The 26,899-nt window shown below is 39.4% G+C and overlaps 1 protein-coding gene across 1 annotated transcript in view; it reads right to left on the bottom strand.

The window, feature by feature from the left end:
• LRIG3 (leucine rich repeats and immunoglobulin like domains 3) overlaps positions 1 to 26,899 on the bottom strand; it is a 55,549-nt gene that overhangs the window by 24,868 nt on the left and 3,782 nt on the right. Inside the window, exons 2-4 of the mRNA XM_014585566.2 lie at positions 26,699 to 26,880; positions 21,035 to 21,106; positions 20,764 to 20,838 (exon numbers count right to left, since the gene is read on the bottom strand). Coding sequence (XP_014441052.1) covers positions 20,764 to 20,838; positions 21,035 to 21,106; positions 26,699 to 26,880 — 329 coding nt within the window. The remainder of the gene's footprint in view (positions 1 to 20,763; positions 20,839 to 21,034; positions 21,107 to 26,698; positions 26,881 to 26,899) is intronic.

Raw genomic sequence — 26,899 nt, 5'->3', positions numbered from 1 at the left:
GTTTTGGCCTCCAGGCTGTCTCTGGGGCAGGAATATCTATTCTTAAATGTAACACCAACAAAAAGAAAACACTCAGCTCTAGATCTGTGCAATAAATAGATCACATTAGTTTTTTGGGGGAAGGGAGAAGATCTACGGGTATCTTATCATGCTCATCAAATAAGGCTACAAGTTAGATAACAGACAATTCAATCTTTGGTTTATGTATTCGTTTGTTTATAAGGTAATTATGAACAAGGTATTAAACTGCCAATTACTTGAGTGACGAATAAAATTTTCCTAGCAGTAAAAGTACACTGCAGCCAAAGCCAGCAATTTCCTGAACTGTACACCTCCTAAATTGCAGCGTGAAAGTGCTCAGTTGTAGATGGAGCGTGCACAGTGCCGTCTTTGTCAGCATGGCTTCCTAGCACAAAAGTCCCTCACAACAGCCAGGATAATAGTCCCTGTATCACCCACACTTCACTCTGTCCTCATGGAACTGAATTAAATCTAAAAACCAGTTTCTTATTAGATCTCAGACTAACTGCCAAATAACCACCTGATAGGTACCAGTTTAAAACAAAACAAAACAAAAAACAAAACCTTGCTTTATATCATGAAAAAGGGGTTAAAGAAAGACAAATACATTAAAATTAGATTTAATCTTTATCATTAAAACCTCCGATATAAACATATTTCATAAAGTGGGTCACAAACAGTCAATTCTAGAAGACAAAGATTTAATTCAACTCTGGCTTTAGTTTTTCTCCAAATATGGATAAATGCCAAAATTGATTGACACATTAAAAAGCTCTGCAGTTAATTAATAGTTTTGGCAGGAAGCGTCCAATGCTTGAACAAAAACAAAACTGTGTGAATACCTTTTTCCATGACTTAAGTTAATGTGGAAATGCCATCTTTTCATTGTTCAAAATTCAGTACAATACTGTAATTGTTGGAGAGCGTCTCAGTTTCCTGCCAATCCATCTTAAAGAGGTCTATTTTGGTGTTGTTGATGGTTACAGGGAGTTCCATGGTGTGAGGGAGTTGTATCATTGCTGAGGTGAAGTTTAATTAGTCCCTTGTGGACACATGGAGGGGCTTGGTTGGTCAGGCACAGATGGTACCCTCAGGTTTCTCAAGAGCCACAGGAAAAACAGGAGTCCCAGGTAATCCAACCTTGGCTTCTCGGGCCCAACAATAATGATTTCATTTTGTTACCAATTTCACCTTTTGGCCAACTTTGCCAAATACATTTAAAATGAACAGGCAACTATGGTTCACCGTTTTCATCTGATGGTATGTATTCTAAGAGGGTTGGAGTTCTAATCATGAGCCAGATGGATATAGATAGCCTTTGATTTCACTGAGCTTTTGTTCAACAGCAGAACAGCAGGCAGGTAGGAGAGGTCAATAGTGTGGTAAGTGCTGTGATAAGGAAGAAAGAGAGGGCAATGGAAAGAGAAAGGACAAACTCAGAGAGCAGTAGGAGTGTCATGGAGGTGGGGAATGTCAGTGAATTTCCCCCCAGGAAGTAAGGGGAGGAGGCCAGCACTCTAAGCTGAAGCAAAGATGTGTCCAGACTCAAGCAAATGAGAGCAAAGCAGGGCTTCTTCCCTTTGAGGAAAGGAAAGTCTTGATGGCCAGAGTACCACAATTATAAGTGATGACTGGAGGAAGATAAAGCTCAAGAGTGAGGAAGAAGAAAGGGGATGGTCAAATGAGCTGAACAGACAACTCTTTAAAGGTAGACATATGAACAGCCAAAAGCATATGAAAAAATGCTCATCATCCCTCATCATATGAAAAATGCAAATCAAAACTACAATGAGATACCACCTAACCCCAGTCAGAATGGCTAAGATTGAAAAAATAAAAAAATTCTAAGTGCTGGTGAGGCTGTGGTGAAAATGAACTCTACTACACTGTTGATGAGAATGTAAATCAGTACAGTCACTGTGAAGAACAATATGGAAGTTCCTCAAAGATCTACAAATACAACTACCATAAGATCCAGCATTTCTACTCCTAGCTTTCTACCGAAGGATAAAAATACACTGGGTCAGAAAAGTACCTGCATATCCATGTTTACTGTAGCACTATTCACAATTGCTAAGACATGGAACCAACCCAAATGTCAACGAACAGATGACTGGATTAAAAAAATGCAGCACATGTCCACTGTGGAATACTACCTAGCCATACAAAACAAGACCCTGACATCTGATAGAAAGTGGATGAATATAGACCATGACAGAGAGACACTGTATATCCCCACTCAATATACACTGAATATCTGCACTCTATGGCAGAAACTGAAAGACTGGAAGATAAAAAACACAGAGAACAATTGTGGATACTAGACAGTGTGGGAGGAGGATGGGAAATGGGAGAAGGTGAGAGGGAGGGAATCAAGGGGAAAAAGAAAGGCAAAACATTTAAAGGACACAAATATGGAAAATAATCTCTTGATGACACTGCATATGATATTATCTTTGACTGGACTAATACACACTGTATTTTTGCTGGGAAAATTCATTTTGTATGTTGTAATGATATACAGTGATTGAATGTATAAAAAATAATTTTTTTTTAAATGGCTGCTCTGGCAGTAGTGGGTAGAAGACAGGCAAGACCAGATGCAGGCCCTAATGTAAGAGGCTCCTAATCCAATGCAGAGGTAGTGATGGGATGCTGGCATTTGCAGTGAAGGTCTGACAGGTGCCTGCACTGGGGTGGGACAACACTCTTAACCTACTTTCCCAAGACACAAGTCATGCTTTTCTCCTCCACTGACACACAGACTCAGGCTTCCAGCTCTGCAACCTCTGGTCCCAGTGACCCAGTTCAGCTCTACTGGAGTTCCCATTCAACTTATCCATTGAGTAATGTTTCAAACATAGGTGGTCATGTCAGGCACAGGGTACAGACTAGGGTCCCCTCTTGCTTAGCTGAGATGTCACTGACAGTCTAATACAGGTATTATGCTGTGAAGATATTCACAGGGAATGGGATAAGTCTGTTATTTCCATACATGAAATGTGCTCACTCATTTGTTCTGATACTCTTAAACACTTGTCCTCAATGTACAGCTAGACTAAATTTTAAAAAGCAAACCATAACTTATGAAGTGGTGATATGAATGAATACTGGTGTGATGATGACAAGTTCTACTTTCAGACTCATTTGATCTCCAGAAAGCATATGTGTCTCAGAAGAAACTTCATGCACTCTTGAGTAGCATGAAGCACCATTTGGTGCTTACCTCCAGAGTCTACAAGGATAACCACAGAGTGTAATATTCACTACTCATGAGGAACCAGAGTATTAGGTTTTTTCCACATTGAAATTCCTGAACCAATCAAAGTCGAGCTTCTTAAGATGTAAGAAATACCATCAGTAGTTTCAACTGTCTCCTACCTATTACACAAGATAAAAGACAGCTTCAGGCCTTGTAGCTGTGATGTGTAAAACTGTGTAATCTTGGCTGTTGAGAAAAAGTATGTGTTTGCAGCATTTTCCTTTCATAGAGTATGTGCTCTGAAATTTAATTCAAAGCCTATTTCATATGTTTGCAAGGCCCTCTTTTCTTAGAATGCATTACTCTAACCACATCCCTTAAGTCCAGTTCAGTTGTTGACACTAACAAATTGCTGAATCTGTGGTCATTCCATACAACCAACCATCAAACCAGCATATTAAATATATTGACTGGTACAATAAGCCTGGCCCCAAGGAAATACTGATTCTATATATAACTTGCAAGCAACTGGCTTAGCATCATTTATAAAGAAACTACAAACTGTTAAATAAAACACTATATTTTGCAAACACATTAAAGGTCTCTTATATTTCCAACAATAACCCCTGATCCCCTTCCCTGTGATAAAAATATTCCTTGAAAACTATGTTGGCTGGAGTAACTAACCACCCTATAATATCAGCATTCTTTTAAGAGAAATTTGGCAAGCAAAGAAACTCTCCCATATAGATAAAAATAAACTGTCTCTGCTCATCTCTTTTCTAAAAAGATAATTAAGATGCTTCATTAAAGAACACGTTTAGACTGGCCCACTGGTACTATGGCATCAAAGAACAAAGTCAACTGAGGGAACCTTTGCATGGAGACAGATTCCTGAATAAGAACTAAGAACATTAACCAGCAAATGAACCATGGTGTAAGAAGCAGAAAGTCAGTTTTTCAGTTAAAAGCCAGGTCAACATAAAACACAGTCAGCCTGTGGCTCACAAACATGATAAAAACGGCCATACTATTTTAATAAAAAGGTCCTACAATGATCAGAGCATTATTCATGTGCCAGTTATAACACCTGTTAAAACTGAAAAAAAAGATACATGGGTTAAAAGCAATTCACACCATGTACAAAACAACCCTTCTTTGATTTCCAAAGTGTGAATTCAATTCAGTCCTGTCTGCAAATAGAAATTTAAAAGCAAATCCTAAAAGACAACAGACAACATGGTAAGGAAGAATCTGATAAGTTCTTTTCACCTGAAATAAATTATGTACAGTAAAAACAAACTATTTTAATGAAATTTTGAAATTTTCCCTAGTCATTTTCCTATGTCAGACCACTGTGAGTTTGCATCTCTTCACTAGCCTGTGATTTACTTGAGAGTGAAGAGAAACTCTAATTATTTCATCTTTGGTTCTGCAGAACTCAGGAATGAATACGTAAGTTCAAGACCCTGACACGAACAATCGCTCTTGAATAATCTAGCAACTACACACCAGCTTTAGATTAGCGCTTAAGGATTTATCTAAAGTGTTCTTCAAGATGTCTGTGAGCATCAGAAAACAGTATGCTCACTACAGCTTCCAGACAGGAAAAGTAAACAAAAAACTGAAGGTCTACACTGAACCAACTAGCCAAAAGATTGATCTCTTAAGATTGATCTCTTTGTTACAATAACTGGAACTAGTTTCCCAGAGAGTTTTGATACTATTCCTGGTTTCATGACTTGATCTGCTTCACTTTGAACCTTTATTTTTCTGAACTGTAAACTAATGAGGCAGAGGTGTGGTGGAGGGAGTAGAATGGAATGGTCTTTTCTAGTCTAATAGGCTGATTCTGAGTTTGGATGACAAACACTGCCAACGACCAGTCTTGCTATGGATGCTTCACACAACTGCATCCTAGAAAATGTGCAGCCTTTTACAGAAACTAAGGGCCTCTATTTTTGGGGAACTTCTTGCACTTCTCTCCTCTGTTGCACTCACACTGCCTGATGTCCTCCAGTCTTCCTTGTTCTTGGTTTACTCCCTTATTTTCCTCAGGCATTATCTTTCATGAGCTTCCTAAGGAACTATGTATAAAATATATTTTATTCTTTTTGTTTGGCAATATTTTAAAAGTCCATGAGAGAGAGAAAGAGAGAGAGACAGAAAGACAGAAACCAACAGACCAGTACATGCAACAGGTCATGCTACAATCCTGCCCCAGCCTTGCTGCCAGGCAGCCAGGATCATGGGCACATGCATGCACATCTGGCACATACAGCCCCACCTGGAACTGAACCATGATCCTCCATATGGCTTCCAGCATTGCAGAGCATTGCACTATGGCTGTGACACAGCAGCTGGGCCTGGAAATGTCTTTATAAGATTGACAGTCTGGGTGTATGTGGAGCTTACATTACAAAATGTTTTTGCCTTAGTATTTTGAAGCTTTGCTCTACCAGAGTGAGCATGGATGGAGTGAGAGGTGGTTGTGATTCTCTACCCTTGTGTTTCTCAAACGTCAGCATACATCACAAGTGCACGAGGTAGGCACGGGCTTCTTGAGGCACAGATTGTTGAGCCTCATGCTCCAGGGCTTCTGTTTCAGCAGGGGGTGAGACCTGAGAATGTGGATTTCTAGCATGTTCTCAGGTGAAGCTGATGCTGCCAGGAGCACACGTGGAGAACTGCTACCAGTCCTCACAAGTGACCTGCTGTGTGGGTTTTTCTTCTCTTCACTCCAGTATCCAAGACGGTACAGGAATGTACTTACTACAGGTCTTACTACAGGTCTTTCTTTCTTTCTTTTTTTTTTTTCTTTGTGCTGCCTCTTCAGTAGGCCCTTCAAATCCAGAAACGCTATTCCTCAGTTGTGGAAAACTGTTTGGATTATTGATAATTCCTCCCCCCACCTTTTTTTGTGGAATTCTAATTAGACAAGTAAGAGACTTCTAGTTAATCTTCCTATTTTCTCATTTTGTCCTCCATTTTCCATACCTTTATCTTTCGGTTCTTCTGAGATGATTCAACATTCTCCCAACACTTCTACTACCTTTTTAAAGTGTCTGTTATTCTCTTTTTAACTTCTCAACATTATTCACCATGCTTTTCTGCTCTTGTGGGGACACAACATCTTGCATTCTCTCTCCAGAGATACTAGATTTGAGGTCCCCTCTCCTTCCATTATTTCCAACTTCCTCCTCCCATTTGTTTCATATCCTGACTTTCTTGTTAGAAATATCTTCAGACGTCTGGTGATTGTTAGCTTTTCATTCATGAGGAGCTAAGAGCTCACTGAGGGCCGTATGCTGAATGGTCAGTCTCGGCACAGGTGACGGGATCTCTCATGATGGATGGCCACAAGTCACTTTCTATGGGATTCTCCTCTAAAATCCTCCGTTCTGCACTCTGGTGGGTGTAGCATGGCTGCGACCATCTGGTGAGGCTAATAAGAAATAACCTGAGAGGAATGGGTCACCTTCCATAAAGAGATTTGACCTAATTGCCCTGATTTCAGAAGATGCTACCTTCAAACCCCAACCTCTGACAGCTGGGCCTGTGCCCAAATTCCAAACCTTCTGTTTAATATCTCCAGAAAATAATTTTTTAGTTTTCTGTGTCAAGGAAGAGTAATCACTAGACTCTGGGCTTTGGAGGAAGAACATGGAAGTCTGACTGCTTCCTAGAAAGAAGTTTTAACTAATCCTCTGTTTTCAGTCCTATTCTACACCCTGATCTTTGTAAGTTTTGACTTCCTCAACTATTTCAAAGTTCTGCACCATACCCATATGTGTACATGTACACACACACACACACACACATGCCTTGCTTTGGGGAGGGATCAGCTCCACTTTCTTCTTTTTAAGTCAGTTACAATTTATCTACTTACTTATGAAACTTTTATGGTATCTTTCATTTGGACCATATCCTCTTTGTGTTCCCTAATTTCCTTGTTCCTGTTGGTATGCTTTTTTTTTTTTTCTTATTCCTTGTTGGCATTTTAAGAGCATTTTAGGAAGGACCATGGTAAAATGAATTCGCTCAGTACATTATGTTTAAGGGTCTTCAATAGAACTTCAATTAATGAATAAAACCAATTTTCTTTAAAACCAAAACAGACAAAATCTTTCCCAAAAAAGTTACTATAACTTTTGTGTACTGTAAAATAATTCAATTTAGATGTATATATAATAGAAAACCAGCCTATATTAAGAACTTAAGATGACAGTATAAACCAGAAAATCATGATTTTAAACACAAAAGTAACAAGAAGATAGCATACAGAAAAACTAATTCTATATAAATAAATCAGGTTAGAATAACTTCCTTTTATTTTCCTAAATTGTTCAGACCAAAACACATCACAGGCACAGAATAAGATCATATGCCATGTCACAATATTTCAGTCAACAACAGACCACAAGTACAGGAAAGTGGTTCCGTAAGACTGTAACAGCTGTGGGATACAGCCTGGGTGTGTAGTAGGGTACACCATCTAGGTCTAGGTAAGTACACTTTATGATGGTTATAAAACAACGAAATTATCTAACAATTCATTTTTTAGAATATATCTCCACTATTAAGCAAAGGCACAACAGTATCTTGATTTCACAAGTATTTAATTCGCCTTTGTGAATAAGACAGAAAATATGGTGGTGATTATAATATTCACATATTCACATCCCTTGGGACCAGAACATAACATAATGGTGGTGTCTCTGGAATTCCACAGTCAACCATGGTTCAAGTCCTAGACCAGGCAGCTTAAAACACACGGGGAGCCTGAGTGCGTGTATGCCCAAGATCCTGAGGGGAGAAGGGATTGCAGCATGGCCATCCTCCCTGGAAGATGATTTCTTGCTTTCTGTCTGTTTCTATCTGGTGAGTGCATGCAACCTAGAGCAAAAATCTCTATTAAAAAAAAATAAGTAAAAGAAAGAAATAAAAGAAAATTCACATTTCAAATGTCTTTACTCAAAGATATCATGAAGCTTTACAGAAGCTGCTAGTGGCTGCTATGGAGCTACCTATGGCCCTGTGCAGTCAGTCAATGTTGTGTTTAAACATAGTGATGTGAATACTCAAGTACATGTGTCACAGAACTGAAAGTAAACTCACCTATTAAATGAATCATGATCCAAAACCACTGAATGAACTAAAATGATGGTTTAGAAGATGAGAACTGAACTGGGATCAGGTAATATGTTGAACATTTTTTTAAAATTTGCTATAGGGTGCATGTACTCACTGGAGAGACACTGAGAGAAAGGGACAGGAAAAAGTGAGAAAGCACCCTCTGGGGGAAGGCTACGCCACAATCTCTTCATTTTCCTCTCGGGATTTTGAGGACACACTCACACAAGCTCAACATGTTTTTCAAGCTACTGATTGGGGACTCAAATTGCACATTTGGCCATGTAGACTCCAACCACTTCGACTACCATATCACCAATTGACCTAATATCTCAAAAATTTTCAAACATTTTTGTAAAGTCTATTTAAAAGAATTCTTAGGAAAATGACAACAGACTTAGGGAGCTAGGCTGATTACAAACTCAATATGAGCCGATAATACAACAAGGTGCTTAAAATGCGAACATAATCTTAAACGTCCCGTGTGTCCAGAATTATGCTCAAGAGAGATGGTTCTACCATATTCTGTAGAAGTTACATCACATCTCAAGTATCTTTTTCGAAGTACTATATATTACACTGTCATGCAAGACAAAGATGAGAGGAGGACTTCAAGTGTATATTATTTAGTGCAAGAGACATTGGCTATAAGTGACTAAATTAAGTTAAAAATGCCATTCCTAAGTTGCACTAGGCACCTTTCCATGTTCAATATGCACAGGTCGAGAGGCTAGGGCAGTGAACAGCATGGATACTGAGCATTCCCACCACTGAAGATTGGAGCAAGTGCTACTGGACAGTACAAGTCTAGGCTCCATATCACACAAGAAATGGAATGAGAATCTGAGACAGTAGAAGAGAAAGTGTGGGTCCAGCAGGTGGCACAGTAATTAAGACGCTGGACTCCCACATGGCCACCTTGGTTCAAGTCCCAAACCTGGTGGCAGGAAACTCAAACCAGGTGTGTATGTGCATGTGTGCCTAAAATCCCACAAAGCAAACAGAGGAAAAGGGATTGTAGTGTGACCATCCCCCTAGGAGGTGATTTCTCAACTTTCTCCAACAAGCACATGTGCCCTATAGAAAAAAAAAATTTTCTCTTAAAAAAATAAAATAAAAAAATAAAAAGACTTGTACGTGTTATGCAGTAAACAGAATGAAGGTGAAGTTGTTCACCCTGACAGACAGCTAGGACAGAACAGAACAAAGAAGCTACAGAGGGGCAGAGGTCAGCTTAACAAATAAGAAGTCCTAGTGATCCTGGAGCCAGTAGTGCAGTGGTAGAATATAAGGCTCTGTGAGGAACCTTCCCCACATGGGAAGGTGCTGAGTTCAAGTACAGAAACCTTTCTGAGTGTGCTGGACACACGAGTGCCCATCATCTGGGGCTGACTGAAGGCTAGGGGTGGATCACAGCATTGGGACTTTATTGAGGATGCTGTCTCTTACAAACAGAATAAATGAACAATAAATAAACTTAAAAAAAAAAAAGTCCTACCTATCAGAACCACTAGAAGCAATGGCTTCTCATTAAGAATGAGCTTTTGTTCCTGCAAGTGCTTAAGGGGAGGGAGGTTAGATAACCGGTCTAAAGGGAATTTCTCCACGCATAAAAATGTCTCTTCTGATTTTGCATTACTCAAGTTGCATGTAAGTCATTTAAAATTAATTAAAAAAAATGGTCATAAGTAATTATACAGTTATAAGTAGTTATATAGTACAGCAAACTATTTCTAATTCCTTTCACTTTTCTTTGATATTAACCTATTAGGTAATTGGAAAAGTCAAGACACATTTTTGCACGGAAAAATATGTCATGACTTTTCCAATGACTGATAGATATTGTGCTTAAGAAATAAAGGAGAAGAGAGAAATAGAGATTTATATGATTAATTGATCACTTTCCTGAGTCAGTAAACATTCACTTATCTTTGAAGAGTACTGCTCCCTATCCTACGCCAATACCTTCCATGGGTTTCTTCCAGTAATAAATGACTCAGTACAAAAGCATTTTTTTTTTCTTTAAAAAAAAATATATGCTCCTTTTGATTCTATTCTGTATTTGTTTTGTTTTTAAAATTATTAAAATTGAGCATGCACAGTGAAACTGATAGTCCAAGGCTGTACACCATGTTTATCCTATGCTGTAAGATACTTGCAACATGAATATTATCTTAATATTTCATTTTGCTTTCAACCTCACTCTAGAGATTGCTTTATCTGCTGGCTACAGCTACCTGGAGAGAGAAACAGGTGTTAGAAAGGAGATGTTTACATTTGCCTTTCATGTTTTAAATGTAGCACTTAAGCAACTTTCAGGCAAAGAAAGAGGAAGCAGTATTGGTTAGAGCTATTTCATGGTTTTGGGTTTCGCTATCAAACCAGAACCTGGAACCTTATGGAAAATGGCAGAGAAACTCAAATAAGAAAGAGGAGAAAAAGTAACTAGGCTAGGACAGAGATGCATGTTAAATCTTGCCTCCCCAGTCACGAAAAGCAACCGGCTGTAACCTTTTTGTTTTGTCTGTCTTGGCAAAACGAGCCTCAAGTCTCAATTGGCACAGAGATGTCTCTTGGTAGACGCTGTGCCTGATACTTCAAAGGAGCAATCTAAATGCTTAAAATGAAGTTGAGGGAGAGATACAGAAATGATGTGGATTCAGGATAAATGCTGGGAGTACAGGAGTTTTTGTGGCAAACTACATCAGAAAGTCAAATTCAAGGGAGGGAGGGACAACTTTATGGCCTTCAAGAGACACTACTGAAAAAGTGGCCCAAAGGGTCCCTCTGTCATATCTAAAATTATTGGTATAGGGGAAAAAAGGAGTTTTATGAATGAAAATAATTTTATGTGCACATGGAAAAGAACAGAAGAGTTAACTATATATACATAAAAAACCCTCCTCTCTCTTCCTCCCCTATACATACAAATGCGTGTGTGTGTGTACATGTGTATGCATGTGGACGTGTGCAAATTTGGACTAAGCCATCCAACCATCTACTCATTCAGGCATCCAACAATACATGTACTTAGTACCCAATGCTAGGGTTACAATGGAGACAAAAACAGACACGATCTCAGCTTTTGTGAAGTTTCATTTTGGTGGGGAAATAGATACTAAGGAATCACAAATATACAAATGAAAAATGTGAGGACTTAACATGTGAATAAAGTATATATTATGACAGAAGATATGATGTAAAAGGGAAAACTTAAATCTGATTTAGAAAGGGGAAGGCAACAGCTGGTGCAGTGGTTAAGGCTCTAGAATCTCACACATGGCCCACTGTGGTTGGAGTCCCAGACCTGGTGACTTGAAAATCATACTGGGCATATGTGCATGGATGCCTAAAGTACTAGGAAGAGAATGGAAGAAAAGGGATTGTTGTCTGGCCATCCTCCTAGGGGGGTAATTTTTCTCTTTCTCTCTCACTCTGTCTTGTGTACATGCCCTATGGCAAAAATCTGAAAAATAAACAAAACAGTAAGGGGAGGATGAGTGTCCTAGGCAGAGGCAAAAGCATATGCAAGGGAACCTAGGCTAGGAACAACCTGGCATATGCCCAGAACTAAAGAAGAATTCCAGTGAATGCTCGATGAGAAAAACAAACAAACAAACAAACGAACAAACATCATGGAGAGCATTGTGGATCTTGAGAAAAAGTTTGCTCTTGACCTAAAAGCTACAGAGAGCTACTTAGGGATTTGAGTCAGGTATTGATCACAAATTTATGTTTTGAATAGTCATTCTAAATTGAGAATTTAAAACATAGCAAGGTTGTATTCTGGGGACCAGTTTATGATTAAATGTGAAAATAAACTTTCAGAGTGTTTGTCACAAACACAGCTCTGTGTACAATAAACTCTTTTATGTGCAAGTCATAAATAAATGTTTTTAAATCCAATAAAAGAAGACAACTTACTGTATGAAGGTGTTTATTTTGTAAGACTTAAGTTTCATGAGCTTATTTCCATTGAACACAGTAATAACTGGCTTGTGTGTACTGGTGAGGATTGTAGTTCTTTAATGTAATGTCTTTCACATGTGAAGATGACACTAGTCCATTTGTCTGCAGTGGGAGAGTGCACATTTGGGAATGAATTTTGCAGTTAAGGTGGTCAAATTCCACATTTCCTCTATACCCACCTATGGGTAAGGATGGGATATGGTTTGTCTCTAACTAATCAAAACAAAACTGATCCCCCCCCAGAAACTTAAGTCCTCATTTTCACTAGAGCTGCTCAACTTCCTTAATTAATATGACAAACTAGCAATCTCTTTTGAAATATGGACTTACAAAGGTTTCCCTATTGGGAAAACAAAAAAAAGAGAAAGCTTTACTGCACATTACTCAGCTACATCATCACTTCAAAATGCGTATAATGCTTGCCTTCCCTACATGTAATTCTATCTCTGGGCTGTGAACCTATTAAAACATTGACATTGTTTTTAAAAGTTATAAATTGAGCTTGATGAATTATTTCAAGAAACTGTACCATGCAACCAAACAACAGGCTGTTGAACAGGTCTCCCAAATTGATTTTTTATTTTTGGCCAGAGAGACTGATCTTGGGGGAGCACCTCCCATGGGACATGTTCATACCACAAATCCTTCTCCTCCATCTCTCTACCCTGTTGGAATTTGGGGAATGCACACACATGCACCTGGCATGTTTCTTGCATCACTGAGGGCAATATTTGAACCGTGTGGTTGGCCTGGTGAGATGTGGATCTTTTAACAACCAGGCCACAGGGGTAGCCCTCAATCTAATTTTTTTTTAATAGTTTGATTTTTGAAATGTAATTTAAAGAAATGTGTGCTTATGGAAGAAATGTTCACTTAACATGGTGGTAGGTCCAGTTATATAAAGATCAGAACACTCCGATCTGATTTCTGACCACTAAGTCTACTCTGTCCTATTTACCATCCCTAAGTCAATGTTCATGACTCCTACCCCAGTTCCCTGTGTGGGGAAAAGAGATGTGGCCCTCACACACAGCAGGGTTCAGTGCATGGAGCAGCTCCAGAGATTTATGGTAACAGACAGGTGGAAAGCCAGACATGTTAGTTATCAAAGATACAGTATTGATTTGTCTTTCTTGTTCTTGATTTTAAAAATGAAATGTGTTTAACAACTAAATTTTTAAAAAAGGAGGAAAACGAGATACCTGTGTTTCACTGAAATATAGTAATTTCACTCCCTTAAGAAAAAAAAAAAAAATCTTCAAAAACCTCCCCAAATTTGCAAACCACTTAAGCACAGGAGTTTCAGAATATGTATAGCACAGGGGTAAGTGAGGTCTAGAGAAGGAAGGAGACATTAGTAAGTTGGAAGGATCAGCTTGATGCTCCAGTGCTTAGGCAGTTAGTTGGGCATGGCCCTAGGCACACTTGTCCACCCTAGGCATCACCCTGGAGTATCTTTCATGTTTCTCTTCCCTATTTACTCAGATCCTGTTGAGAGCAGAGACCAAGTTTTGTTTTGTTTTTTTTTTTCTCCCTTTCCTGGCTCCCTGGCACTTAGCACACAGTAGGCATTGAAGCCTGTAGACTCTGAACAGCTGGAAATTCACCCTGTAGATAAATAAGCCCTCACCCTGTAGATAAATAAGCCCTCAGGCTACAAGTGTTCAGTTATTAAATATAATTGAGTGTTTACCAATTTTTTGGAACCATTGGAAGCAAGTAAGTAAAAGTTTTCCTGATAATTCACCCCAAGTGCAAAGCACTTTTCCCCTCCCTGCTCTACTGCTGCCAGGATAATGTTTCAAAAACCTCACTTTCCTCCTGTGACCCTTCTGTTCAAGAACCCACTTTGGCCCGCCGTCTGTGTCTTTACTGCTCTGCCAAGCCCACCCCAACACAACAGCAGCTGCAGCTGCTGCTCATGCTTTTGAGAGCCCTTTCATGTGCACTGTGCCATGTGATCCCTTCCTGGAGCCACTGGAGAGAGGAGGGCAGACATCTTAGACTGTTTTACAGATAAACAAAGAAGAGTTAATTAAGTCTGCCTAAGGTCAGTCGGGTTATGAGTGTGAGACTAGACAAAAACCCGTGTGCCCAATTCCCAGCTCATGCCTCCTACTGCACAGGGGCCCGCGATCGCTCTCGGATTTATGATGTGTTCGGTGTGTAGGACACTGTTCCAGGCTGCTGCCGGGATGGAGTGCTCAGTAGGATCTGAGTGCTACCCTGGAATGAGATCTGAGGCAAGTGCCACCAGCAACTAAGGCATGCTGCACTTGTGGGACTTTCAAAACCCAGAAAGAGTGGGCTGGGTTGTGGCACATTGGTAATGCCACACTCTCTGAGGCTGACCTACGCAGGAAGGTTCAGAGTTTGAGTCCAAAGACCTCCCTAAACATGCTGGGCACCCACAGGCCCATGATCTGGAGCTGGCTGAGGCTGGGAATGGATTGTGGCATCAGGACCTTACTAGCATTGCTGTCTCTTTTTCCCTCTCTCCTGCTTATCTTAGAAATTAAAAAAATTAAAAAAGAAAAAAGAAAAAGACAAATCACCATTTTCTCAAAATACTATACTTATAATAATTGTGTGGCACAAACTGCCAATACATACTGTCAGTGCTCTTCTCTGTAGTGGGTAACTGGCATCAGACTCCCAAGGGAAGGGCATGATTCCGTTTCCTGCTTCCCAAAACACCTCCGACACAGGAGGACATATGATGCGATGCAAACGCATCCCACCTAAGATAGCTACCAAGGCCAGCAGGTGAGGGGAACCACCTATAGCCAGTACCCCTCAACAGATGCCTGATTACACCAGCAAAGTCTGTACGCAGACAGTTTTCTCCCTCTCTCAACGAATCCCACATGACCAGTTTTCCTTCAGAGTTGGAACGGATTAATTTTGAGGTTTGTGTGTGTGTTTTGTCATCGCTATTTTGTATTTTGAATTTCTAGTTCAGGGTCTGATGGAGTAGTTCACAAGCACGATGGACAAAGAGACCTTAAAAACCTGAATCTTTGAACACCAAAGTCACCTTCAAAGGACCAAGTTACTAAAATTTGGAAAGACAAATGGGAAACAGGGCTTTCACTTTCCACCACACACATACTCCAGGGCGTGTACTCACTGGCTCTGGGGTGAAGGAATCCTTGTCCTACTGAAGTTACTCCTCTGTTCTTTTTGTTTTCCTTTTATTTACTATTATTGTTTTGCCAAGTGTACATAGTTAAACACAAGGTAAGCAAAACGTAGGTATGCTGTCTCCACTGTAAATCTGTAGCCAGGGATTAGGACGAAGGGGATAGGAGCTCTGTCTGAATTATGCTAAGTACATGTGCCTGTGCCACAATAGTGCTTAATTTGTGCATCAATTAAGCACTAGCCGTACACCATGCACCTGTATTAAGTGCTGGGAGAAAAGATAGTCAGTCATGGAAATCTCAAAATATGATGAGAGAAAACAAACAAAATCATCAAATTACTGTGTAACAGGTAGACATACAAGGCAAGATGGGCCTACACCAGGCAAGGGAGGCTTAGCAGAGATAACCCCCTACCCCCAGACACACATACACACACACATACATGCACACACAACTGCCCTCACCTTCAGGACAATTCAAATATCAGCTTCCTCGTGGGCCCTTCCCTGTATCCCCATTATAACAGTGAAACCCCCTCTGGTCACGCACTCTCCCTACACCTCTTCCTTGCTTTATTTTTCTCCCCAGCACTTCTCTTCCGACTTCATCTCTTATTTTTTGTCTTTGGTTTGTTTGTTTATTTGTTTTGTTTTCCTTGTCAGACAAGGTCAGCTCTACGAGAGCAGAGGATTTTGGGTGTTGGGTCACTGCTGAGTCCCAACCCTAGAATGCTATCCAGCATATGTAAGATTTCGTTCATAGTTACCATTCCTGACAACATGAAAGGACAACTGCCTGAGTCCTACAATCCCTTTATTCTCCCTTCTCCACCACAGCATTTATCATGAATTGAAGATCTTTTCTTTTAGTTTGTTTGCTTATCTCTTCTCTCCCCTCACTGGCATGGAAGTGTCATGGCAAGAGGGAGTTTGTTGGTGTTTTCACTGCTGTGTACCCAGCCTCTAAAGCAGAACCTGGCACACACAAGGTGTCTTCAAGAAGTTCATGGGAAATTGATAGCATGAAAAAATTAGGCATGGATTTTGAAATCTTTTGCACCAAAATAGGTAAGTCCTTTCATTCCATTTTTCCACATCTTTTTTGAAGTCCCCTCACAGTAGGTGTTCAATAAGTTTTAGTTAAGCGAATCATCATCATGGTCACTGTGGCTCACAATCACTGAGCGCTCCATGTAGGACTGATGGCTCTTCCTTATGTGTTCTTGCCAAATTGTCACAACAACGCTGTGAGATAGGCAGCACTATTATTCTTGTTTTAGAGCTAAGGAAACACAGAAAGACAGTAACATGCCCAAGGTCACAAGGCTAGCCCAGGGTAGAGCCAGCAATTAATCCCAGGACACCTGACTTGAGCTTCCTCTTCATCGCAGCTCTGCTGAGGTAACTGTAGCCTTACTGTAGGAGAACGGGGCTGCCCTCATTCCTAGACTGCTTCAATATGCAAATAATCTGCTCCCTTCTAAACCACCCTCCTGCCACCTCTAGGACATTCTTCTACTAAAGCCAGAGTGGCATTTTCAAACAGCGAATCTGGTCATCTTGCTCTGCTCTGAACTTCTTTAATGGCTTTCCCATTGACAGAACACATGTTTTGGGGACCTACCAGGAAAGATAATCAACTTCTCTAGAAGGATGACAATGTCATCTCTGGAAAAATGCCAGACTATGAAGAAAATGATGAACTAGAGAGAAATATTCTCCCTTTGAGATAATAAAGGCTTATTTGACTATAACACTAAATCTTATCAGTAATTCCAGAAATATTTACAAAATATCTAATCAGAACCAACAGCGTAGATATACTAGAAGGAATAATCAGAGGCCCTACCCAAACTCACCAATTCAGAATTTTTAGGGACAGAGCTGGGGAATGGACATTTCACAAGTACTACAGGTGGTTCTTTGAGAGTCACTAACCGAACATTTTCAACCTAGGACACCAGGCAAGAATTTGCATGCTGGGCAGTACTACATAAACCATCAACATCAAGACCAAGACCCAATTATTTCTATTTAATAACCAGCAAGGTTTTTTTGTTCAACAATAATGTTGCATAAATTTTCCTAACTCAGGATTAAAACTTCCTTATCCCGGGTGACAGGTTTCAAAGTATTCAACAAGAGCAGGTTATGCCCCATTATACAAAGACAGAACCAGTGCATAGGTAAAAAATCAATTCACTTACACCAAGTCAACAGGGTTTTACCACATGTTTGTTTCAATGATTATCTGATTTCTTCTCCTAAAATATTATCATCATCCTGTCAGTCAGGAAATCGTAAGAGAAAAAACACACATAGACACAAACCATGCCTTGCCCCTCGCATGCCAGTTGCCTTCTTTGCTAGCTCTGTATGGGAGTCAAAGGAAAGCAAGTCTATTCAGGCCTTTTATATTCTAAAAGAGAACTGGAAAGGTTAGGGATAACCTTTGCTAGTAGAGATGTTCACTGCTCATCCACCTACCATCCCACCTTCCTGGCATTTTATGGCTTCCCTGACATTATTGGAACCAGTCTCTTACTGAATTCAGCTCTGGACATTGGAGTCTGTAGCTGACTCCTACAGCTACAGAAGGAAGGAAAACTTAGGTATTCTCTGCATATAGCCCCTGGTGGGGGAGGGGGCACCACTGCTCAGATTAGCAACAGTATGGAACATGATATTAAACCTGGTGCTTAGGACTGCAACTTTTTTATTCTTCTCTTTAACACAAGTTTTCAAATTAGTTAACCTGTGCAAATATTCTAGAAAAATGTTTTCCTCTACACATACAAAGTCAAAAAAAAAAAAAAAACAAAAAACACACACACACAAAAACTTGGTAATCAGGCCGGCTGGTGGCTTGGTGATTGACTCCCACATGGTCAACCGGGGTTCAAGTCCCAGACCTGGTGGCTTGCTCCCTCACTTCCCCCTTTCTCTTCCTCTGTCTCTCTCTGATCAAACTGCAAAATAATAATAATGTTAAATAAAATAATTTTTTTTAAAAAAAAGAAAACTTGGTTACGTAGAAATAGAAAATTCTGAAAATTACTTTGACAAGATATAGGACTTAGTTGTGGCGCTACCAAGTCTCCAATCTGAGTCATGTTATGTGGTTTACCAGATCTTTTTTAAATTTCAGAAATGTATTCAAGTACTGGCTTTTAGCTCTGATTATTTTCTTCTTTCTAATTTAACTTATTCATTTATTTACTTTAATTTGACCATAAAGGGACAGGTGAGAGAGAGAGTGAGAAAGATGGAAAGTGAGAAAGCAAGCCACTCGAGGTGGATTGGAACCATGGTCAGCCACATGGGAGTCCAGCGCCCTTAACCACCATGCCAACTGTCGGCCCCAGCTCAGATTACTTTCAAGCACTTGTACATAAAAGAAGAAATTCCACCCTTTACAACACAACATAGAAATTAGTAATGCTTTAGAAACAACAACTGTGTATTTCAATATCCAAAGAAATCTATAGAAGAAAACATCATTTGTAGAAGAACACAAATAGAGCTATAACGTTCAAGATACTTCATGGGTATTAAACAGTTTTCACTCTCCATATTGAGTGAGCAGGCTCATCACATAAATTATTCTTCCCAGAATCTATGCAGCATAGGTAATAATCAGATCTATGGTTATACGAGATGAATAAAGAGATTACTGGTCAGATGTACTGCAACAAGTCAAGGGGGAAGAAAGTGAGAACGTTCAACACTGACTTGACACACAGCACACAAAAATGATACACAGAAGAGTTCAAATTTTGAAGGCTGCTAATTCTCCAGAAGGCATTCTAGCTTTCAAATATATAAACACTAGGTCATTTATTTCCGATCAAATTTTCTACTTCCTCACAAGTCCTTGTGCTTTCAAAACTACACCATGCCAAAGAACAGATTGCTTTTCCCACCCCACCCAGACTGGGAAACTGCACTGCAGACCCTCTCAGCCATGAAGCATGCCAGGGTCTGAAGGCTCTCTTGAACATGCTGACAGAATCTGCCAATACAAAGTGCAAAGACAGCAGGGCAGAGTGGAATTTTTAGAAGACTCCAATGGTCCAACAAGAAGAGCCAAAGATGTTTAAGATACTGAAACCAGTATTCCATTAGATTCCAAAATTTTAAGTAATTGTAAAGGACAGACAAAATAGGTATTAATGCTGGCACAGAAATATTTTTTAAATTCAGTGTTTATTTGGCAAATACCAACTGCTTTTTCTTTCATTCCTTTCTGTTTCTGATCTTCGGAAAAACCACATCAGTATCAAATGTCACTTAGTTCTTATTCAAACAGAGGAAAGCAGACACAGCGGCTGCACCCATGACTTAGCTGCCCTGGCCCCTCAGCACAAACAAACCTCTATAAATCACCAGCTGTAAGCAATTGAGTAGTGATCACTTTAATTAACTGAACAGCTTTCCTGAAATTTACTATATAATTTCAACCACCCCAACACCTTTCTCAGAAGCAACCAACAATGACGGTTTTTTCTTTAGTTGTGCAACATAGGAAAACATTTTTAACTTTTATGGCTTAAATGAATGTTTTAATTATTCACGATTAAGGTGATAAATGACTTAATTTTAGAAATTAAATCAAGGGCATTCTGAATGCCACCATGCCACCTTTAAACGCTATAAATAAAAATCATTCTGAAATCACAACATAGGAATACAAATAACTTATTCGCCCTAAAAATACAGATAAGTTAACACAACTCTAACTGCATGTGAAAATTTATATTTGAAAAATAACATACAATGATATTTCTGGCTAACTTATATGAATGACAGATTTAGTTTTAAGGTAAAAGTTGGTATTTTGAGATGATGTTTCTGAACCCTGATTTCCACTGCAGGTGCCACACTTTAAAATGAGGATACACCAATGGCTTATTACCAACTCCAGTTTCTCTCCACAAATCATTCTCCACTGAGAACTACCTACCAAGTACTCCACCGATCCCATACCATTGAGCAGTATCAGAATTAAAGTCGTTGTCTACAGAATATAATCATATACATGCCTGTCTCTATGGGGTGAAGGTGGTTTCTTTGAATCTTAAAGACCAGTTTGACAAGGACAGCAAAATGTGAAAAGTCTTATAAGAAGGATACTTGAAATTCAGGAGTGACAAAGTTATAGGCTGGAAAACAAGTTAGCCCTTCTTTATATTACTCTGAAAGAAATATTCAACTTCTGCATGTAAGATCTTTAGTTCGCATGAAACCTGTGTCCCTAGAAACACTCATGTGAAATTCTGTTAATATCACTTACAAGGAGAGGAGTGTAATATTTGCTGAGACTGGTCCTAGATTTGGAATTGTCTCCAATTCATTATTGTTCAGCTTCCTATAAATGTTAAAAAAAAAAAAGTGATTAGGTAATCTGTAATTCATGGGGCAAAAGCTTTACGAATCGTTTAAAGATATCTCCCAATATAAAAATTTTAAATAACTTATTATAATCCAAATACTCTTCAAAGTTCAATATTATGAGGGGTAATATATCTTATTCAACCCTCCAGAAGGAAAGAACTAAGACTCACACTTCTCGAAGGCTTTGAAGGTGGCTCATGGAACTCGCCTTGATGGAAGACAATCTGTTGTAACTTAAGTCTCTGTAAGAAAACATAAATAAAACTAGAAGTAGTTTCTGAAAATCACTGCACATGCTTAATGGTGTAGGCTTCTGAGCTATCTCGATCAACACTTGAGACCGCAGGAGAATAATTGGCCCATTCTGTTCATAAACAAGATGGCAACCAAAATGCCAAACTCCAAAATACAAACTCTAAGGACAAAATTAGTTTGAATCTGGCAGATTCAAATACTTTCAGCCCACAAACGTTTTAAGAGATGTTTTTTGGCATGTGGTGAACAGATCTTTTGTGAACTGGTAGTTTTGCTTCACCCTCCCATCCCCTTCCATCGCCCCACTCCCAACTTGATATGATGACATCATGGCTTAAGAAAAGTGGCTAATTAGGCAGGCTGCTGAAACCAAAGCCACTAAAGAAACCTTTTAGTATCACAAAAGTAAGCATCAATGTCCTTCTTACAGTCAGACAAAACAGAAATTGCTTTCACACTATTTGTTTCTCTGGGTTAAGACACAAATTATTTTAAGTAGTGCTGTGAGTGAGTGAGTACTGAATAGGTAGAAAAACAACTTGAACTCTTTGCTTTCTTGAATCCCCCAAAATCACAATACCTGGTAATAAAATGTGTAATATAAACCACACCAAACATCTAGCAAAACTAAGAATTCTGTACAGAAATCTGTGAATAATTTCTAACTTAGTAACAATTTCCACAGGACATCATTAGTATTAAGAACAACAAACTCTCACATATTTAATACTCTAGGAAGTCAATTAAGATTCAAAATATGGAATAAAATCTGGTGAATATGCTCGGTTATTTTCCCCATATGTGTCAGTACTCTATGCCTTCAAGATGGTGGAAAGAAAATGAAATGACTAGACAGCTATTGAAAACCAGGCAAACAAAAAGTATGGCTTAAAAGCTCCCTACTCCAAGGAGCTTAGAACTAACCCTTAGGATGAATTCCTTTGGAATTTAAAATGAAGATTTTTAAATAACTAAAGTTTTAGGTAACTGAAGTTGACTGGAGGAAAGCATGAAACATTTGTTATATGCCTAAGTATACCACCCTCCAAATGAAAACAGAGAGAATCACACCCAGAGAAGCTCAGAGTTGCTCACTGCTTAGTTAACAAGTAGTAGAAGGAGATTCTTTCAGTCTTTTGAGTTTTTGTTTTGAGAACAAACCTAGATTTCTCCATTTCACCTAAAAAATAAATCTGCAAAGGTTTTATTTGAAATATGTTTGCCTGAAGACCTACCAGACAGTAACAGACATGAGTAGATTTGTTCTGGTAGAGTTATAACATGAAAAAAAAAAAATCTGGCACAGTCTTTAGACTATAAAAATCCTGCAATTACAACCACTGCTGTGCACGCTCACCATGCTGGCTGGAGCCAGACACTTTCCCTCACAGCCCAGCTCAAATCCATCTGGAGTTCATCAAGGAAACCGTGAGCCCAACAACTCACGTTAGGATTCAAACAAAACCTGTGTGCTTTTAGCACCCCAGACAGTCACAGATTTCCCACATGGTTTAAAAAACAACCAAGGAAAAGAGTCCTTCACCTGGGAGGTAGCCTGAGTCAACAGAAAGTCTCATCTAGACCCACTTAAAGAACCTTGAACAATTACAAAACTGCATCCCCCATTGTTCCAAGTTTTAAAAGGGACAAGAGGAACCAATCTGGCCTGTACACTTTATGCAGGTTATTTTCTTTTTAATTATTAAAAAAAAAAAAAAAAAAAAAAAACAGCCCTCTCCACTTCATTTTAAGGGCAATCCTATGAAAAATGAGAGTGAGTGCCTTTTTAACTATTTTTTTAAAACTAGTAACGAGATGAGATCCCTAACAAAGACCTTTAAAATGAGAAACTGCACACATAGGGGGGACCACTCATTTCTGATCCAGAAGCAGGAGTTGGCAACTTTAAATATTTCAGTTATTGCAACACACTTCCATTCCGGGGTTTTGTGTACTATTAAAACCACATTATGTATGGGAGGAAAAAAAAAATCACCCCCTTAAGTGACTTTTACTGCTAAATACATACAGTCATGAAACTTTTAATGCACCTAAATTTAGATTTAATATAGTTTGCATTTCAGAAATGATTACTTCCCAGTTAAGGATGTCACATATTCCTAAATCTTCCTTATATTGTTTTTATGGCTAGATCATTAAAAAGAGATTCAAGTTGTGCAATATCAATTCTTTCTTAAACCCAGAATATAAAACATTCAACTAGGAAGGCAGAGTCTTCATCTTTGGAGTGCCATTAATAAACATCTTCCCCCGGAAACTTTTTAAAAAAACTTTTAAAAAAGTGAGGCTAATATAAGGGGAAGGCAGTGAGGAAGGAAGGTGTTAACTATTTATCCAGAACTTAGGTGGCCAAATACTTGAAAAAATAAAACTCCTTCTACACAGTAGAGAGAAGTCTCTGGTAGTGTATATTTGTAAGCAAATAAATATATATGAAAATAATTAATTTACAACATTTGGTTCAAGCTATCATTTTTTTTTTTTTGAGCATTTGGAAATCTGACTTCCAAGTCAAATTTTAAAATGCAAATCCAGCACAGCTTCTTAATCAATCCCACTGGGGCCTGCAGAGCTGCTAATTCAGCAGAAATCTGGAAAGCTGAAAAACAAAAAGCCAGGCTGTAGCTGTTTTAAGACACTGATCCAAAGTGACTCATAAATCAGCCAGCTATGTTCAAGTTTTAGTCTGGAAAATATAGAAAAACAGCTGTGAAAACCATAAGGACTATTGCCCCCACCCCACCCCCAATTTTGGTACCAACCAGAAGATTTATAACAGGCCAACACTAAAGAAGTCACACCAGCAGAAACTACCTTTCTGACTCTTGCCTAAACCCTGTTGAGAACTCAAACATTTCTACATGATTAGATAAATAATTCTGAAATTCCAGTGAGACTTTAGTAATATTTGAGCTCTTATTGGCAATTGAGCACGTTTTCCCTATTTTGGCTAAGTAACGTTCTAATGAGCATTGCTCTTTAGGTTCAAAACTCTAAGCACAAACTGTAGATGTAAACTCAAATCTCCCTTTAAAAGCAGTTGCAAGCAACGTTTCTAATAATTAATATTTTAAGTGCTATATTCATGAAGTATTAGCGGTACTTTGTGAAATAACTGAGTAGAGTATTATTATTTAACAGTTTACACTATTCAACTTTTCACACTTGGTACTCCTAGGACGCTAAGTTACAACCGAAAAAAGTGGCAAAAATACAAACACAGGTATGGATTTTAACTTGCCAATTAAACAAATGAAATAAAAGAGACGTAAACTTTTTCCAAATAATGCTTTTCATAAACTGGTGGAGAGACAAACTTTCAGTAGTTTAATTGCCTAAGAAAGAGGAGGGTAAGATATGAAGAAAACACACATTTTCTACTTATTTCTGAAATAGTCTACTTGAGAATTTTTCTAATTATGTAAAATTTAAGTAGCAACTTCTAACACCTCCTTTTCCAAAACATTAAATAACAGAGAAGGCAAAACCCAATTCCATTTGTTTTTCTGCTCCTTTCGAAGGGGGAGAGAAGAGATCTTTAGAGCTTTTAGTACAAACAAAAGAAACATTTACAATGAAGAATTTAGACCACATGGTTTGGTGACACCTACAAAGATGGTTAAAAGTCACAGAAGTACAAGAATGACAGAGCTGTCCAATGAGTGATCACAGCAGGGTTACTGACAACTGACTGAGTGCTTATTTACACAAGTGGAACTTATTTTCACATACATTCAAGGAATGTGGACTTGTATTGAGACAATTTACTGCTGGCGGAAATGTAATTAAAGACTGTGCTAACCAAATAAACTGTAATTTGTTTTTAGTGTGCCACCAAATTATCTGCAAAACAAAATCCTAATTAGGTCAGCTACCTTTAAGACAATGTTTAAATAGGTATTGAACCCATTTTGGTTAAACTGAACTTCTAATCAAGGGCAACATGATTATTTTTAAGATATCTAAAGTCACAAAAAATATACTGCACACTGGCATGACTGAATAAGCCACTTGACACTGAGGAACTACTAAATGTACGTTAGAGTTGGTGAATACTCTTAAAGAATTTCTAAGCACACCCCAGGAAGCACTGTATTCATTTTCTCTTTCTCATCCCTCTATTATTCCTAGGTGTTCACCTCCAGCCATTCAAATGTTCACTTCCATATGTCGTCAATAGAGCCATTCACATTTCATGAATAAGGCAGCATGACCTCCACAAGAGGCAATTGAACAGAATTAGCCACAACTAATTGAAAGTCTTCCTGCTCTAGGTTAAAGCCCTTATCTCCATCTTCACTTGTTACAAAAAAAAAAAAAAAACACCAAAACAAAACACCAAATAAGACATACCCTGATACGAAATTAAATAGTTCCTATGTTTTTATTAAACTGAAGTTTATTAAAAACGCACACAAAAAGATACCCTGTGTGATGGTCAAGGATTTAAGATGAGCACAATGATTTAAACATAGTTTCTCAAACCATCTAACTAAACTGTCTGCCACTCCTATCAGGACATTTAGATAGGGAACTAGAATGGTTAAAGAATATAGAATTTCCACTGCAATTCTGCTAGGCCCAAATCTAAATTAAGCATGAATTGCACGTTCATTCCTTTTAAACAAGGCGGCAACCTAAAAAAGAAATATTTTTGATTTTACAGCACTCCTCCAATTCTAACAAAAACGGGGACTAGGAGAGAATGAGATGACATTTTAGAAGGATGGGCATTTCCCTAAATTACATTTTCCTTGTTCTTCCTCTCAACTGGCAGTGATTTCAGGTTTTTCAGACTTTCGAGCTAAAATCCAAAAACTTGCACAACAGCACTCAGCACTCTCCTCTAAACCTCTGGGCGTGCTGAACTCACGCCCATGGTTCTGAAAAAATCCATGGTTCCTAGCTCTCCTTATCTGATCAGTTTTATCTACCAACTTCTGAGAAGGACCGGGACTGTTCCAGTTTGGCCGAGAACGAGAATGTTACACTCTGCTCTTGCGAAATTAAGCAAGGTGGGAAGAAGGAAGAATAAAATAGTACCTCTAGCCTAGCTTGGAAAGTGACCCAACTATGTTAAGGGGGGCTTCCAAATGAAAGGTGCGGGATCATTTATGGTTGGGGACAGGAAAAGAGACCTGAGCCAGTTGGAAACTGAAGTTGAGTTACACAACCAGAAACTCAGGGCGAATGCAAACTCTCCAGCTGCCTGCAGGTTGCCACCTTTCCCACCTGAGGCTTACAGAGGCGCGCATTTGAACCCCCTTGGCTAGCTCAGGGCGCAGGAAGGCGTCCCTGGCCTCTGGAGTTTCTGTGGATCCCAGCCCCCGCCCATGTGCGGCCCATTAGGGCGCGCTAAGCTACCACCTGCTGGGTTCGCAAGACATCCAAAGGGAGACTGAGGCCGGAACAATTCTATCTCCACGCTCCCACCGAACCCCACTTGGCGCCTGGGCCCGAGCTACCCTGCTGTGCGCCGCGTACCAGGCCCCCGCCGGTTCCGGCTTTCCCGAATCCCTTGTGGCCAGGTCCCCTCTGCCCGCGTGAAGAATACTTACATCCGAGCGACCCAGGGCGGGAGCGGCTCCGGAAGGTGCGCCAGTCGCTGGCGACTGCAGTCCAGCAGGTCCCCGAGGCAACGGCAGAGCGCTGGGCACTGGCGCTCGGCGGTCACAGCAGAGGGCTGCGCGAGTGTCCCGCGGCCGCCCTGGGCCAGCTCTGCGCGCCCCAGCACGCCACACAGGAGAAAGCCCCGAGCC

Source organism: Tupaia chinensis, unplaced genomic scaffold (genome assembly GCF_000334495.1).
Source record: "Tupaia chinensis unplaced genomic scaffold, TupChi_1.0 Scaffold150006_1, whole genome shotgun sequence".
Classification (NCBI taxonomy): Eukaryota; Metazoa; Chordata; class Mammalia; order Scandentia; family Tupaiidae; genus Tupaia; species Tupaia belangeri.
Note: the sequence above shows the minus strand (reverse complement) of the source record. Positions and strands in the feature narration are given on the sequence as shown.